At 45.8% G+C, this 17404-nt stretch overlaps 1 protein-coding gene across 36 annotated transcripts in view; it reads left to right on the forward strand.

The window, feature by feature from the left end:
• Positions 1-17114, forward strand: part of fbrsl1 (fibrosin-like 1) — a 269377-nt gene extending 252263 nt beyond the window's left edge. For 13 of the 36 annotated variants that reach the window (XM_040194994.2, XM_040194983.2, XM_040194982.2 and 10 more), the window contains 13 exons: positions 1961-2387; positions 2515-2774; positions 4297-4547; positions 7709-7759; positions 7894-7989; positions 9557-9628; positions 9858-9887; positions 10199-10270; positions 11011-11143; positions 11908-11991; positions 13311-13394; positions 14201-14453; positions 14655-17114. In XM_040194994.2, the coding sequence (XP_040050928.2) occupies positions 1961-2387; positions 2515-2774; positions 4297-4547; positions 7709-7759; positions 7894-7989; positions 9557-9628; positions 9858-9887; positions 10199-10270; positions 11011-11143; positions 11908-11991; positions 13311-13394; positions 14201-14453; positions 14655-15954 (3113 nt within the window). In that variant the 3' untranslated portion in view covers positions 15955-17114. Of the gene's footprint in view, positions 1-1960; positions 2388-2514; positions 2775-3971; positions 4133-4296; positions 4548-7708; positions 7760-7893; positions 7990-9556; positions 9629-9857; positions 9888-10198; positions 10271-11010; positions 11144-11907; positions 11992-13310; positions 13395-14200; positions 14454-14654 lie in introns of all 36 variants that reach the window. The other 23 variants (XM_040194987.2, XM_078087531.1, XM_040194996.2 and 20 more) reach the window with 15 other exon arrangements.
• Positions 17115-17404: the final 290 nt, after the last annotated feature.

Consider the following 17404-nt stretch of genomic DNA (forward strand, 5'->3'; position numbering starts at 1 on the left):
ACGCTAAGCGACGTGAAGGCAAATCTGTAAGTGTTCACAGTGGCAGTGTCTTATACCAGCCATTGTTCAATTGGGTTGCTGCTAAAGAGGCCAGACGTGCATTTTAAGGTCTATCACACTAACTGCATTTGACTATCACAGGAAGATATCCTAGAATGTTAAAAAATAAAATAATTGTGCTGCCCCTCTAAGACATGAAGATGTTGGGGCTGTAATGGTGGTGTGTGTCTAATATTAACACACTGAAAACGTATAATTCTGTCTGTATATTTGTGGGATGTTTGTGTCTCTGCTTGCAGAGTGATTTTAATGAGGCATGTGTTGGTCCGGGCTGACTTTCCTTCCTCCATTAGGGCCCATTAGAATCATCGTTAAGATAACACGGCTCTGGCTCTGGCTTGCCGGCATTAGTATTAGAAACCCTTCTCCTTGTGGTCGTGGTGAGACTTCCTTCAGTATCACTCGCTTTGCATTGTGTCTGAGAGAAGAGGTTGCCACGGCAACATCACCCAACGGCGACATTTAGACTGGATATTTGCGTCACCGCCCGTTTTTCTGCCTGTGCCGCGTCTCTCCGTCTCTGCCTTCACTCTTCACTCGTTCTCTCTCGCTTGCAGGGACGAGAGTCTGACAGTTTAATCCAAATCTCTGCCCCCCTATAAATCTGGAGGTCTATATACGCCTGGACCCCGGATTTCATTTGAAAATCGTGACACCTTAGCCAGCCCCAGTTCTCCTATAAAAGGCAGAGAGCAAAGGTGGGGGTACTCAACATATAAAAAAATAAAAGCTCTGCCCTGCCTTTTTATGGGCCTTTTTATGGGTGATCCTTGAAAGATTAAGCAGGCTGTTAATAGGGGCTGGATATTCCATTAGTGGGCTGCATGTAGAGCTCTCGCTGGCTCGACGGCAGCCCATGGCTCCTCTGATTTTGTGTAGCTGTCGAGAGTGCCCGCAGAGTTTTATTAATCGAGGCGCTGGTGAGCCTCCTGACTGAAGTAGTGCTGCTTCTTGGCTGTAGATTAGAGCTGTTTAGAGAGCCTCATCTCCGCCAGGCTGTCTTCTCTCTTCCTCTGAATCTTTCAGCGTGTGAACACCTTCTCTGATTTTCTATGTGATGTTTCACTGGCGTCTTTGATGAGAAGATTTGGTAGTATTTTAGCTAATGTAGTTGTAGCACTAGTTACCATCCCCTCAAACTTAATTTCTTTGTGGCCGATTCTGCTTTTTTGTAGAGGATAATGCATTTTCGTTTTCATTCTGAATCATAAGTGCTTTGAGATTTTTTTTTTGTACGTAAAAGGTGTCGAAATGCTGTATTTTGTGCCACTTTAATTTTCCTTCTACAATAGCGTATAATTACAACCATTAAATTGCAACAGTCTAAAGTATGAAAAGTCGTTGTTCAGTGGAATGCTGATTATAAAAGCTCGCCTGGCGAAAAGCCCCCTGATGAATGGTAAGGACAAAGTGGTTGAGTTCAGAGTGCTTTGCTGTGGTTTCCTAAATCCCCCTGAAAGATCAGGGAGAGGGGGGTAGAAAGGCCAAGATAAAGGGCCACGATCTCTCCTCACAGCACAATTGAAACATAATTATTTCATGCCAGATTGTGTGCTCAGCAAAGCCTTGAATAGGGGCCGACATTTAACTTTAATTAGCTGTGATTTATTCATACTGACTCGATCGCGGGAAGAAATTGGATCATCTGATTATCGTCAAGCATGAAAATGACCTGATTAAACACTTAATAGAACCTAGGGAGGAGAGAACAAGAGGAACTTTTGTAGAAGACATTTGGACAGCTTATGGAAGGAAAGACTTTTACTCACCATTGATCCTCTGTATAGACACAGTACATGCACATGTTTTTGAATAAACATTCACATTGGACCAGTCAATACATGATTGACCCAGTCAGATTGGAGTTCATTTTACATTTTTCCTCTTCATGTCTTCCCAGGTGTGCCAACGAATGACAGTCCAGAGGTCAAGACTTGTAGCTCAGCCAAAGTGTCGGGGCTCCAGCGCAGCCAGGAGCAAAGCAACAGCGAGGTGCCCTTCACGCCTTCCGTGCCCAGTCCCACCCCAGCTTCGGCGCCCACGGGCTCCCCCGCCCCCGCTGCAGCGGCGGCCCCCCCAGAGCCCCCTAGATTGTACCTCCCCACGCCGCCTCCTCTCAGTGTCAAGAGGGAGCAGCACCCCGTGCCCCTTGTCCCTACCCCTCCCTTGTTGAGGGCTCCATCCCACCCCCACCACCAGCCCCACCCTCCTCACCCCCACTCGCACCAGGAGGCCCGTGTTCTTCCGCCCCCTCAGCACCACGCACGGCCAGTTATCAGCCACCAGGTGCATCACCCTCTGCAGTACAACAGCCTCCACGACATCAGGTGAGTTGTTGTCCGTGTCGCTTGGGCTTGATTCAAAATGTCAAATTGTTGTTACTTTGCATTGGTACTGGATCGTTCTTTAAATGGAGAATTGTATTTCTGCCTTTGTCTCCCATTAAATCTTTAGCCACAGCAGCAGTCCCCTGGGTCTACCCAAACAGCACTTGCACCCCTCCCCTCACCACCACATCAGCGGGCTCCCATCCTCCGCCCCCTCCTTGCCTCTGTCCATAGCTAATCTCTCTACCTCGCACTATTCCTCCCTACGGAGCCCGGCCCATCGCCATCCGGCCATGTTTGCAACCCCAGCCACACTGCCGCCACCACCGACCTTACCGACCAACAGTTTAGTGGTGCCCGGGCACCCTGCCGGCAACCCCTACCCAGGTAAAGCCGCGCATCTCACACGGTTGGTAGAAATGATTAGCTTCACGGCACACACAAACTCCTAGGATACATGTTTTAGTTCAATTAGCTTACATATGTTGACAAAATAACAAAGCGCTGCTGACATAGTGGTATTTATTGCACTAATTTACTTCATCAGGAGTGTGAAAGCAGATTTTTGTAAACAAAAGAGATTAAATACACACTGCCTTCACACTACACAATGCAGGCTATGTAACCGTTTCTATAGTGGCGCTTTTATATTCTAGGTTGTGTTTAGTTTAGTCGTACTTGACTTCACTGCACAGCTCTACATATCTATCTATACTTGTGTCAACATTACAGTTCTAAGAAAGAAGGTCCTACATTGTGCATAGTGCAATACTACCAATGTATATTAACTACACTTAAACCCACATTAATGAGTTGATTTAAAAAAAATAACTATTCAAGTGTTCATATATGATTGGGTGATCTGGTAAGTGTTCATTTATTACATCACTTATTTATCTTTTGATTCTGTAAAACCGTCCATCCAAACATATATATTTATTTATATTTATATCCGTTACAATAAAATAGGTTTATTTCCTCCTGATTTTATGAAAAATGTCACTTAACTGAACTTAACTAGAGTATGTCAGTTAAGTTACATTTTTCATCTGCGTTTTAGTTTCAATAGTCTCATCTTCAATCTCATCTTCTCATCTTCTATGCACAGTGAACAAGTGATGATAACATTACAACATTACATCAATCTCTAAAACATTGTGTGTAAGTACAGCAGGTCATTCCGAATAAGTCAGTATATTCCTTTATTGTTCTGAAAGCAGTAAAGTTAGCGCAGCGGCTACAGATGCCTCAAATAACCTCATCACTTAAAAATATTTTGAAAGGGCACAAGTAAATCAAAGCAGTGAGTCACATGCTTTAATGTGCAGCCTTATTTTGTTGGAAAATGTCATAGTTTAAAAATGGTCAGTAATCTGATCCAATCTCATCAACAAGAATTTGGTTTACAAAATGTGACAACAAATTTGATGGAAACTACTTTCCCAAAACAAGCTTTTTCATGCTGCATACAAAGTATAAATATACAAGCTGTGCATTGCAACTTTCTGAAAGAGGGCGAGCGCGCGTGTTTGTGTGTGTGTGTGTTTTCTGCTGGGATGACTCTTGGTTCTCTCTTGTCTTTAGATACCAGCCTGTTGATATCATTCAACCAACCAATCATGTATTGCCAGCCTCATTCGGGGATTCTGATTGGCACATTGTCACAGGCAACTCTCTTACCACCACCAATGAGTCCCCACGTAGAAAACCCTCACAGCATGAGCTGGAGAAACAGAGAATGCCAGGTGACTATTTTCTTTCTCTTCTACCCTTGTTGTGAAGACTCACTGGGCGCCCGTGCCTCTTTTTTTTTTTTCTTGTGTTCCCCCCCTTCCCTCCCCCACCCCCACTCCCACCCCTATTTTATTTATTTTTTGGGGGGGGGTTTCCTCGCTCTCCTTTCTTACAGAGCATGGCCTCCTGAGGCAGGAGCTGAACAACCGCTTCCTGGTTCAGAGTTCAGAGCGGGGCCGGGGGCCGTCCGCCTCACCACTGGCCCCCGCTTCGCTCCTGAGGGCTGAGTTTCACCAACACCAGCACATGCACCAGCACCAACACACCCACCAGCACACCTTTACGCCCTTCCCCGCCAGTCTTCCCCCGGCCGCCATCCTCACCCCGCCCACCGCACCCACCATGGTGCGTAACCAAGCCAGAAATGTGAGGATAAGTAAAAAAATTTAAAAGAAAACAAAAAGCCCGTAATTTCCCTCCCACCCACCTGTCACCCCTCCCAATCTCGTCTTCAATCAATTCCTCCCTTTACAGAATGTCCCGTAGCTGTAGAAACCCCTCTCTTCCAAAGATATGATATTGATTTATTTGGCATTTTCTTTTGGATATCTGCATTCTGCTAATGCCTGAGGGCGGATGACAAGCTGGGAGCATCACGTCTTTTTTTTTTTTAGTCTAAAAAGGACAAATTCCTGGGCAGATGAAGCCCGCTAGCTGCCAGACTACACACACTAGCACATTTTCTAGCTAGTTAGTTGCTGTTCAGGTTGGTCAAAGTACATCAATTCATAGAATGCTTCCCTTTTCATGGTGGCCATGTCTGCTAAAGCACCAAATGTAATATCAGTGAATCACCTTCATTTGAATGTTGACGTAGACTTTGCAATGCAGTGTTTGCCAAGGATCAAAAAGGGCTATTACATGGCAGGCAGGCTGGCTTTTCAAATGTTTGCATATGGACATGTTTTAAATCGTTTTGAATATTTTCATTTGCCTTCTCCCACAAGGAGCAACAAAGGCGCCGCCAACCCGATGTGTGTGTGTGTGTGAATGCATTCCTGCAGAGTTGTATATTTGTGAGGAAAGTTCTTCGCCACACGTTGTCCGTGTGCACGACTTTGACAAATTTCAAGCCTTGGCAGTTGATCAAATTATCTCACTGTAGATGAATGAGGGGGGTAACATCATTGCAAAACTATTTTGATCATGTTTGTAATTGCTTCCATGCTCTCACGGCCATCACGTCTGGAAGGAAGGGGGCACGGGGTCAGATACTGGCAGATTAGTACACGGGGGGAAAAAGGTTATAACTATTCATCCATCATTTTAAATTCTCACCAATCTCTGACAGTCGATTCAGACGGGGCATCCATTTGTAGCTTTTTGGCATTAGTCTAATAGATCTAATCCATCATGTCACGACCTCTGATTAAGAGCCTGTGGTCCCATTAAGGCCCCGCTGCAAGATTACCCCCATCCTGTTCATTAGAAATCAAAGCTCTGGTATTTATGGCACAGTCTCAGATAAGTATAAAAAACGTTTAGGCCGTTCTTCAGCCGACACACATGCACGTTATCGGGTCTGCTGTTCATTCCTTACTTGGTAGGATTTATGTACAGGATAGAGTTCTCTCTTTGAAGATCAAAGAGGCGATTTACCTCATTGCACTAATGCTGGTATTATCAAGCACATAACCCCCCCCCCCATCTCTCGTTGTGCCATTACGATGGGATTGGAGCCATTAATGTATTTTTTTTCCTTTTAGTTGAAACTGTGTTGTTACTTAACCCATGTCTTCCCCCCTCCATTCCTCTCCTCAGTAATAATGCTGTTTTTCTTCTTTGCTATTTTCTTAGAGGGGCAGTAGTGATGATGATGATGATGTGGTTGTTTCTTTTTTTAATGTATTTACATGAAAAAGGCAAACCAAGTCTGGCCCAGTTTGGCATATTTTCTCTCTCTCTCTCTCTCTCTCTCTCTCTGTACCTTTATTTCCTCCCGCTATTTAGAAACTGTATGTCACTTAAGCCACGGATCGGTGCTTGGCTAATGGCTGTAATTAATGAAATTATGAAGCCTCTATTTTTGTTTATTGTTTAACACCCTCAAGCAGCTGGCGTGCCAAATGGCAGCAGTCAGTGTATTTCCTCCGCTGTCTCCTTGCCACTGCCATGTCTTAGGACAAGCCATATCCTTAATTGTTATAGAATGAAATATTAAACCTTAATTAGCCAAAGCTGTATACTATAAAACTGTGACAAGCAACATAAATCACCAGGGCAAGACTTTTTTTTTTTTCACAAGATCGTAAAGCGGCCCAAATCCCTCTGACCGTGTCAGACATTAAACAGGCCGCGCCTTCGGAGCTGCAGAGGAGCTGTTTAATGAGCTCGGAAGCTGGCTCTGCGTTTCCTCTCAGTAGGACGTCTGTCTTTGATTTGGGCCCATTATCGCCCCGCGAACAGGGCCGCCAACACCATTGCCGTCGCTGCAGCCATTTTGTGTGCAGATGTGAAACGGCCCCTGCTTCACCAGAGGGCCCCTTTTCTCCTCCAGCCGCTGAGCCGACCCGGCAGCCGCTTTCCTCTTAACCACCCACACACACACTCACAGAAACACTGATTCATACGCACTCATTCTCCTGGTTAATGTAAACCCAAAACATATGCGCCTGCCAAGAGAGCCTTATGAAAACACTCCAAAAAGTACCTGCAAATGGTTTGTGTATTTGCGGAAAAGGAATAAGTTACTGTCAGTTGTAATTAGGCTGTTTCGAAATAGAGAGCCAGTATTGGCTTACGAACAGACATATAAAGTCCCCCATTCATACATTGGGCAACGTTCTCCGTTCTCCCCCTCCCTCCCTCCCTCATGCCCCGCTTCTCAGCTTACTCACTGGATTCCCGTGGGTTCAGTACATGATCAGAATTTTTTTTTTCTTTAAATACTACAACATTCCAACTGAGATCATGCTGTTGACCTCAGGTCAATGCAGCGCGTCGAGGCGGTATCACTTTCAGGCTGATCTCTCCTAATATGTTTCCCATCGCAAAAGTCATCATCTCGGTTCAGTTTGAATCATAGCAAGTCAAACAACAGGCGTTCCATGATTTTAGGCTTAGGTCTGTTTTTTGTTTTGTTTTTTGATGTCTGTTTTTTTTAGTCCCCCGAACAAGCTGTATGTCTCTAAACACTCCTCCCCCATCCATATCGGCTGCAATAACAAAAAAGAAATCCTACAAATTTTCCAATAAATGGAAACCACTAGTCTGGTTTTAAAATGCTCTGATTCTCCGAGCGGGGCCTCAGCACCAAACCTCTTTATGCTCAATTGGAAAATCATGCAGAATGCCTTCTTGTTGGCTCTCTGCTAAAGTGGTCATATTGTTAGTAATTGAACTGCCTATCTGACCGTTTAGTAAACCCATGAACAGGGCAAGCCAGCTGCTTTACTCCAGGGCTTATTATTCTGAATTGGTTTGGTTTTTGTTGTGCAAAATAATATGTTGTTATCAAGGCTTTTATGTGATGGATTTTGGTAAAATATATCATTGTCTGTCCTAATTCTTTTCTCTTTCATTTTCAGTTCGACAAATACGCCCCCAAACTGGACAATCCCTTCATCAGACATTCAAACGTGAGTTTTATATTGCCGTTCAATGGAGCCATAGAGCATGGGTTGTTGCTGTGGTCTTGTGCTTGAGTCCCATACGATTGTATGATTTTGTTTTGTGTCTTTTTGTATCTCCGACCCTCCTCCTTTCTCCCTAGTTCTTCCCATCCTACCCCCCCGCCATGCCAGGCATGCCCCCGCTGCTCCCACACTCAGGACCCTTCAGCTCGCTGCAAGGAGCCTTCCAGCCCAAGGTCAGCCCCACACCCCAAACGATCTAACAAACAGATCATTTAAGGAATCGTATAAGGAAGCTTGTACACAATTGTAACACTTGTTTGAAATGATAAGCATGCTCTGTTGACATGCATAAAATGAGATGCGGGTTTAGTCACCTTTTGTCAGATTCAAAAAACAAAATGTCCTATATGTAAATGGTAACTAACGTGGGTCAGAAAGGTTAGAACCACTCAGAATCACTTAAGCAACTCATTTAATAAGTGGAAACACGGTGCTGTAGTTTGTGCTTGGATGACAAAACTGAATATGTGAATACGTCATAAATGAGATATCGTTGAAGGGTATATCCATAGATGAAATATCAAGTAAAGAAGTCTGGGCTGTCTTCTGAGAAAAGCCGGAAACCTTTTTACACTGAAGATATTTAGTAACCCTCACCCCATCCTATTCAAATCCATCCATAATACTGTCTTTACTGGACCTGAACTGGTGTCAGAACTGTGCAAACTGTGGCAGGCCGTGCTGAAGAGGAGAAAGGCATTACGTGTGTCTGTTTAGGAGAGCAAAGGGAGGAAGACTCATGGGTGGTGGGGATGGGAGGGAGAGGAGTAAGTGGGAGGGTGTGAGCTTGTCTTGCAGATGCCCAGCGGCTGTGACCCGGTGTAAGCCACCAATCAAAGCTGGCCCTTATCCGCTGGCCGTGTTCCCAGGGGGTTCTTTCATGGGGGCCCTTTTGTTGAAGGCCCCTCCAGATGGGTCAAGAAAACAGTCCAAATCCCCTGCTAAGTATTCTTGGAGAGGAGCCTTTTTTTTTGGGGGGGGGGGGGGTATGCTTGTCTGTGGGATTTGGTGACCCAGGTCACCCTGCAGGATCTTCCTCTCCCTGATGTAGGAATGGATTAATGAAGCTGATCTGGGCACTTAGAGAGGAGATTGGAGAGATCAGGGATGTGTGACTCTGGCATGGCTCCGTGTCGGCAGCTTCATCAAAGTTTTATCTGCTGACGTCAGCAGTAGCAGTCATCGAGGATTAGTGGGCCATCATGACATTTCCGAGCCTCACTGCTGGAGGACGACATAATGTGAGGAGGGATGCTATTATCAATGACTAGAGGAACCTCCGCTGGTTTTAAAACGGAGCTTTCCACGTTTCCATGGCCAGGACGTCAGGCAATTGTCATCTCTGTCTAGATTCAAGAGAGGAACTTTAGATAGTGGAAGTGAACCCTATGATTTAAATAGTTACTCTTATTTATTATGCCAAATTTAGTTTTCATTTCAATGCTGAAGATTCTCCTAATAAAAGTATTATAACCTCATATAGTAATTTTGAGAATAATTTTGTGAGGCTAAAAATACAGTACAGTAAAACAGTTTTTCATGCCCTGATCTATAAATGTTTCAAATGAAGTTGATCTGGTTCAATCAATCCATCAAACTTTATTTCTGAATCAAGGTCCAGATGAGACAGGACAATAATTAGATGAAAAGATGACATACAAAAAACACAATACATAGGCTTGCAATGAATGACAGTTGATCACCATGTTCCCCCTGTGTCTCTCTCTCTCACACCGTCAGGCATCTAATTCCATTGACGTTGCGGGACGTCCTGGAGGAGTACCTCACACACTCCTACAGAAGGATCCACGGGTAAGCATCAGGCCCGTAGCATCCTGAACCAGTCTGCTCCTCCTCTGTGTCCCGTGATGAAAGCCACACATAGAGAAATGTGAATGCATTCGTTCAGGGTGCTTGAAAGAGTGAATGAAAAGTGTGAATCGAGTGTCTAAACGCAGCAATTTGTCCGGCAGCTGAATTACACATTTTGGTTATTCATCCATGTTGTTTGATGATATTGATAGTTGGTTTGTCCATACAGATAACAGATCCATACAGGACATCTGTTAGGGTAAGTGGTCGCCCTGTCCATGTTTTTTGTAAAATGTTTCATCTCTCTGGCCAGGCCACAAAGTCTAAAACTGCAAATTATTCAACAACCCCTGATCGAGATAAATCGGGGTATTGGCTTCATTTAAGGATAGCTTTACGGTCTCAATTGAGCTAAAGTCAGGGTTCGAGTTTCTTAATCCATTGCCTGGTTGAACATTCCGAGGAGTTCCCACTTTGTAGTTTGGCCAGAAAATCTCAATGCCAGAATCGATTTTTAGCTCCCTGTAGCAAAGCCAGCAGGCTAACCTCAGTTTCTCTCAAAATTTTTAGAAACCTGGCAAGTGGTGTGCAGTGCATGTCCAGATCGCATGGCAGATCTACCACCACCAGCAGAAAATGAAGGTGCGTGAGATGGATAACGATGTCTTTCAGGAATCTTGCTGTCATGTAAAACCAGATATATTAGTATATTGGGAATGGAATGAATAGGAGTGCTCATGTCATAGTTGGATCTTTAATTGTACAGTTGTGTTACTGGATTCAGAACAACCATCTGGGTGGAACGGGCAGATTACAAACACAATGCTGTAAAAGCTAATAACCAATTACAATTGAAATGGCGTCTCCTCTGTTTCTTAATGCAGTTAAAACATTAAACGTTCAAAGCCGCCATAAAGGCTCTGTGCATGGCTCACTCCACCTTAACAGAAAGACCATCAACCGCCACGTTTAAATCACTCTGAATTAGTAGTTGATGTAGTTGGTGTTTTGACGATTTGAGCACAAAAAAAAGCTGACGTGGAAATACTCCTCTGGCTGACAGAGGATGATGTGGCCTTGCCATGGAGGTCCTCTGCTAATGCCTCACGCCCAGTGGTCTCACTTTTTGTCGGGCTTTGAACCCCCGTTTCCAGGATTTAGTGTCCCTAATCAGCTTAAGTATATTTGTTGTAACACAGTGGGCCAGAAATGGAGACATGGAGCCATTGTTGATATATCTGTCTTCCCCTGATCTCCTTCCCCAATGCAGCCGAGGCTAAATCCCACTCACTCTGCAGTTGGAAATGTTTGCTACTGTAGTCTACCAACCTCGTTTATTTTGTCTGTCTGCCTCTTCTTCCCTCTGCCTCTCTCGATTACAGCAAATGCAGCTGGATCCTCACAAACTAGACATGAACGGGAAGCTGGACCTGTTCAGTCGACCCCAAGCTCCAGGAGTCTTCCCGGGGTTTCCGTACACTCATGACCTAGCAAGACCCATGTTCTCCTCCACAGGTTAGTAGCGTGTCCGATTGACCATAGCAAATGGCTGCAGTCCATCTTAAAAGACAAATTTGTCAAAACACTGTTATTATCCTATTTTCAACATTTTTGTATTTATCTAGAATTTATAACCGCACTTATCAATTATTCCCTTCTTGTTCCACCACTGTAATGAAAAGGCATTGTTTATTTTTGCGGATCTCGTGTAATGCTCTTAATTAAAGGTCCTTTGTTGCAAATGTTTTGCCAGTGAAGGGAGTCAGAAATGAGCATGAATATGGATGACTCTCAGTTAGGTAATTGACTGATTTTCTCTGCGTTGGAGGGCAACAGAGAGGCGAACGGCCTTTGACTGGTAATTATGCAGCGGTGTGTCAGAGGCACTGCTGTAATTGGTTCTTTCATTAACAATTCATAGAATATGAGTGGTGGTAACCGTGTTTAGTGAAAGAGGCCAGCTTGTCAGAAACTGACTTCAATAAGCAACCAGAGACTCACACGCGCAACAGCTGCCATAAAAGTGTAATGTCGAGGGCTAATTTGCTCAGTGGCATTACTCAGCCACCCAACCGACGATCTAGCTTACGTGTATGTTCAACAACTCAGTGATGCTGTTGCAGCCATTTTTAATGTTGATTCACATTTACATTTTTAATCTTGGCTAAATAGGGGTCTGAATTGTGTTCACTGCTGGATTATAATTTTGGTTTGCCTCTGCGTGGCGATTTGTTTGATTGGATGATGATGACACTGTGGTATTCCCTGCGCTCCGATAGGCTCCGGTCACCCTGCTCCGTCTCCGTATGGCCACGTCCCCCATCCCAGCGGCTTCCTGCCTCCTAGCCATTTGGCAGGTAAGTGTAAGTAAACCCATGTTATACTCTTTTTATACACTTAGTTCCCACTTCTCTCTGTCCCTCGCCCACTCTCCCTGTCCTTTTTTTCCACACATATTTTAAACACATTACAAGCCATCAGGTTGCCATTTGATGACTAGATATTTGTAATGTAATCTTAAATTCATATTAGGGTTGATATGGTGCCTGATTGGCATCAGGAGTCAGTCAGTTGCGGCAGTTCTTGAGCCAACTCGAGTTTCATGGTAATTGGAAGAGAAGCTGTCAAATAACCAGACAGGTTTCATTAAAAAGTCTTAACCAGCCTCATATTAAATTCCATTATCCAAAATATATGAGGAGCAATCAGCATATACACTATTTTCTAGATGCTGGATTAGTGAATCTGAATCATGCGTGCTTACGCATACACAGCATTTGACTCCAGTTTATGCATTACTGCACATACTGAACATTTTAGAAGAAAAATATAGAAAAGATTAATAACAAAAGTAATGGAAGGTAGTTATGTTATGTTTTAGATTTATTTGTGTATCGAAAGATTTTTCTTGCATCATTTATTTTCCACCATTCTAACTGGTTGTGGTTCAGAGTGGCAAGTGGCTGTCATGGAATAAGCCCTCCAGTTGTTCCATTTTGTGCTTATGAATACATGGTGCTCTGAAGAGGAAGATTTAGAAAACAGCATTTTCCTGACCAGGGAATTCATTTGTGAAGCCGAGGAGATTTCTTCATTGTTTTCTTTTCTAATATATTAACAAGCCCCAGAGCTGAAAATCCTTAAACCCTAATCTTTGGATAAGTCCTGCATTTCCTGATGGATTTTTGGTGAATTAAAATGGGGCCTGCAAATCATCAGTTGATGAATGTTGTCCACTAACTTGTCAGGGTAACTGTTTGTCTTGTTCCGATAAAAGTGTGAGGCTCTAGTCTGCGTGGGCTGAGCCCATCACACGCCGATCCCCCATTTAAATCAGTGTGGTCTGTCTAGCCGATTTCCTCACAGCTTCTAATTCCCCTTTTCCGAGCGCTACTGTCTATTTTCAGCGCAGCTCCAACAACTCCAAATGAATTTCCCCATCCAGCAATGCTCTTGCAATAGCCCGAGCGGGGCCAGGGCCACTCCACTCCGGTTAGTGGCAGTGAATCCAGCATCCAGGCGACCTGGCTACTGCAGGATTACCAGGCAGAGAGCTAGGGTGGCAGCGCTAACAAAAACAGAGCTCGCTTGTAAGAGAAAAGCCGAGTGGAACGGGTGGGTGTTGGGGGTGAGCACCGCCAGCCAACCCCCCTTTTGCTAATCCCTGTTTGGCATTTTACAGATCCTTTCAGTCGCTCCAGTTCCTATGGCGGCCTCGGCAACCTTTCAAGCAGTGCCTTCGGAGGATTAGGCAACCCTTCGCTTGGTAAGCGCTGGCCCCCTCGCCTCCTCCACCGACTCCCCCTTTCAACCTGGCCCCCATGGCCAGTAAGAGAACAGAGCAGGACAGCGTTAGACCACAGGGAGAGCCAGGAGGGGAGGGAAACAAAACAAATCAAAACTCTCAGCCGTAGTTTTTGTGTCAAAAGAGGTCTAGCACAGGGAGGCCCGACGAGGCAGCGCAACACGCCGCTGCCATCCTCCTCCACTTCATCAACCAACCATGTCGCCAACAGTCTGGCTTTAATCTGGCTGTGCTGCAGCCAACAGGCCCTCCCAGCTCCGCTGTTTGGTGGCAATTCATCTATTAATTATTTGACAAGCCCCTTCTGCGCCACCATGGGGGGCTTTCTCTTTTCCCTTGCATCATTCTCTCCGTGCCTTTCTCTCTTTCTCTTTATCTCTCCTACTTTTGTGTGCCAAATTGGTCACCCTGTTGTGAAAATGGATGTGATTGGAATAGACACGCTGTGGAATGCTGAGGTCTCCCTCGGCTTTTCACAGCCCTCAACTCCAGAGGGCAAGTGAGTCTCCCCTGTTCATCCAGTTCAAGGAAGGAGGGGGCGAGAAGCCCTTTAGTCCGAAAGCAAATGAGTAGAGTTTTCTTTTCTTTGTCGGGGGGAGCCATTAACCTCTACCTTTTTCAAACAGCTGCAGTGAGAGAACCTTCAGAGACAAAGACAAAAGCAGCTTTTGTTGTCGAGTCTTTCTCGTCGTATGTGTCCTCAAGAAGCTTTTTTGTGCCCAATTAACTTACAGTGAGTCCCACGTCTGTCTCCCCCTTCTCTCCAGGGTCCAACAACATGTTTGGCACCAAGGAGGGACCAGGAGGACTGCCCACGTTTGGCAGCCCCCACCACGACACCTGGAACAGACTTCGACGCACCCCGCCATCTTTCCCCACCCCGCCGCAGTGGCCCAAAACCGCCGACACCGAGCGAAGCAGCTCGGCCAACAGCCACGAGAGAGAGCGAGAGAGAGAAAGGGAGCGAGAGAAAGAGAAAAGAGACTCATCCATCGGGAAGGAGGAGAAGGATAAAGACAGGTGAGGGCGGGGGGAGGTGCTGGTTGTGGTTTCGTTATGTACTTTTTAGGTATTTATAAAATTAAAAAAAGGATAATAAGAAATATATATTCTGCAATAAATCCTATAATTCTGTGATCAAATTGTAACCTTTGACCTTAGACCTCACTTTGCTTGTTTTCAAAAAGGAACTAACCAAACCGTTATGTTATGTCATTGCAGGGATTCTGTGGATCGCAATCGTCACTCCAACCGCTCATCGCCGGCATCGGCGCCAGTCAGCTACCAGATCAGCAGCCTGATTCGCTCAAACAGCCAGAACTCCTGCGATTCGGGGCGACATCACAGTGGCAGTGTAGATCGGGTCCGCGAGGCGGAGAAGGAGCTGCTGGAGCGCCACAGGGAGTCCTCCACGCTGGGCGACGTGAAGGTGAAGGAGAGCCGCTCGCCTGCCAAGGAGATGCTCGAGAGGAGATCCTCAGAAGACTCCATCAAACCCTCTCAACGTTCTCCCTCCCCATACTCCAAGGCGGTGATCAATGAGCAGGGTATGAAAATGGCGAGCGGGCCCCCGCCCACCCTCAAGGACAGCGAGAGGAAAGAGCCCCCACCCGCGGAGCTCCTCCATAAGGTGAAAAACGACATGAAGATTAAGGAGGAGAGGAAGGAGGAGCAGGAGGTCATGGTGGTGAGTTCAGAGCCCGCGCCCCCCCCACCGTCCCAAGTCCTCTCTGCTCAAATCAGCCAGCCTATCAACCCGCACCACCACCACCCGCCTTTGTCCCACCAGCACCCTCTTCACTCGCCGCGTGGCAATGACATCCCAGCACCCGGCATGCACGGCGTCCCCATGGCACATTCTCTGCCCCTCTCAATGAGTGCCATGCCCCAGATGGGAAGCCTCAACGTGCTGGACCGGGCGCGCATGGCTCCCTTCATGGGAGTGAGCCCTCTGGCGGGGAGGGAGCGCCTGCCCCACCAGGCCTTCCCTTGGGACCCGCTCAGAGAGGCCTACCGCAGCCTGGACCTGCAGCGGCGCATGGACTTCCAGCTCCGGGCCGAGCAGGGACACCGCTTCCCCAGCGTGTACGAACAGGAACGGGCCTACCGCGAGAGGGAGGCGCACGACTACTCTCACCACGAGCACCTGTTGGAGGTGCGCAGGGAACACGAGAGGATGAGGCAGCAGGCGGAGGAGCGGGAGCGCCTCCACCTGAGGGAGGAGCTGGACCGAGCACGCCTCCATCAGCTGCACCAGTCCCCCATGGAGGGCCATCTACCCCACATGCCCCCCTTTATGCCCCACTTGGGCGGCATGCACTACCCTAGACTGAGCCCCTCCACGGGACACAACGGCCCTCTGAACAGAACCCCCCCGACGGCTGCACTCAGCGCCCCCCCGCCCCTTGTGCCAGCCGGCAGTGCCAGGCCAGCCTCCCCAAGGAGGACTACCCCCCTCACCACCCAGGACCCACGGGACTACTCCCCGTCTCGCAACCCCAAAGAGGTTGAGGCCCGGTAGCTTCTTACCGGATGCACTCGGTCCCCCACTCTCCAGATCCGAAACCTTTTTGTGAACAAAATGCACTGCTCTTATAACCAGATGAGAGCAAAACTTCCTAAGGGAAAGGGTATGATTGTACAAATTAAAGGTATGTAAGGCTGATTAAGCACATGCCATGACTTTATTTTTAGTGGAGTGGAGGTTGAATAATCGTCGGTCAGGAGAACATAAATACGTGTATGTTTATATCCGACTTAAATATTTGATAATTATTAATATATTAATCAAATACCTTTTTTTCAGCTCCGTGTAAAAGAAAGGTCCTGAAATGAGTTTGTACATTTCTTATCCTTGTTCCATGTATAGATATCATTTCTATGAATTTTATGTATTTTGTGGATTAGTCATGCCTTTTACAATATTTATCCCAGTTGATTGTGAGACATATCCATTATGACCCACCGTTAAGACTGGATTTGGTTTCCTCCTTCAGTAATTTAACCTCATGGTACCAGGATATCCTCAATGGTGACAATGTACAATGTTACATTACAGATTTGTTTTGCCTTTGAGATATGCAGATAAATATATATTATGAGGTCTTTGTTCAGTCTCTGTAAAGAAAACTCATGTAAATAACCTGTTGATATTTCTTTGCTGCGAAATTACTGTGTAAATTTATTAGTCTTTTTAACCATTTCTAGAAAAACAAAATCAAATGAAACTTGGGGAAAAACCTCCCTGTTGAATATCATGGCAACAGACATGCCTGGCCAATGGATGAGAAGTACGATGAGAGGGTGTTGTAGGGGGGCCTAGAAGGATCATCTGCAATCTATGCAAAGCAGCACACAGCACCCTAATGAAGAAATCATCCGGAGGGAGCAGACAGTACTGGTGATACTGAAAGATACTTGGATTAACACTTGTTTATAAAAAAAAAAAAAATGATGGAATTATTGAGACTTCCAAGTCAAAAACTGGACCAGCCCCAGACAGAAAAGAAGGACACTTTTTAGTGGGCGGCAAAAGGACATTCTCTGTCAACCTTGTGGTGTTGTGCAGTTGTTTTTCTTAGACTCTTGTATACAAAACAAGTAGAGTTTTAGGCGTGCAAAAAAATGAAAATGAACATTCTTGGTTTAAAATGTACGGAATAAAGTTTGGACCTAATGTCATACATTTGTAGCTCGTCTTTCATCGTGGCACCCATTGTCGGTGCTGACTTAAAGTACTGAATCTGTCTGTAAGCCAAACCTACTGAGTGGAATGTTTATGTTAGGTTGATAGTTTTGCCAATAAATGCTTGTGCCTCCTGTTTTCAGCATTTAGAGTATTCGCTCATCTGATTTCAAGCTATCAATGCGTAATCATAAAGGCAACAGTCTCTGCCGGCGGAGTAGCCGACGCCATGAGATCATTTGACCGTAATCTGTCACACATGGGCTGCTGTGCTCCTCGGAGGGGA

Source organism: Gasterosteus aculeatus, chromosome 13 (genome assembly GCF_964276395.1).
Source record: "Gasterosteus aculeatus chromosome 13, fGasAcu3.hap1.1, whole genome shotgun sequence".
NCBI classification, from domain to species: domain Eukaryota; kingdom Metazoa; phylum Chordata; class Actinopteri; order Perciformes; family Gasterosteidae; genus Gasterosteus; species Gasterosteus aculeatus.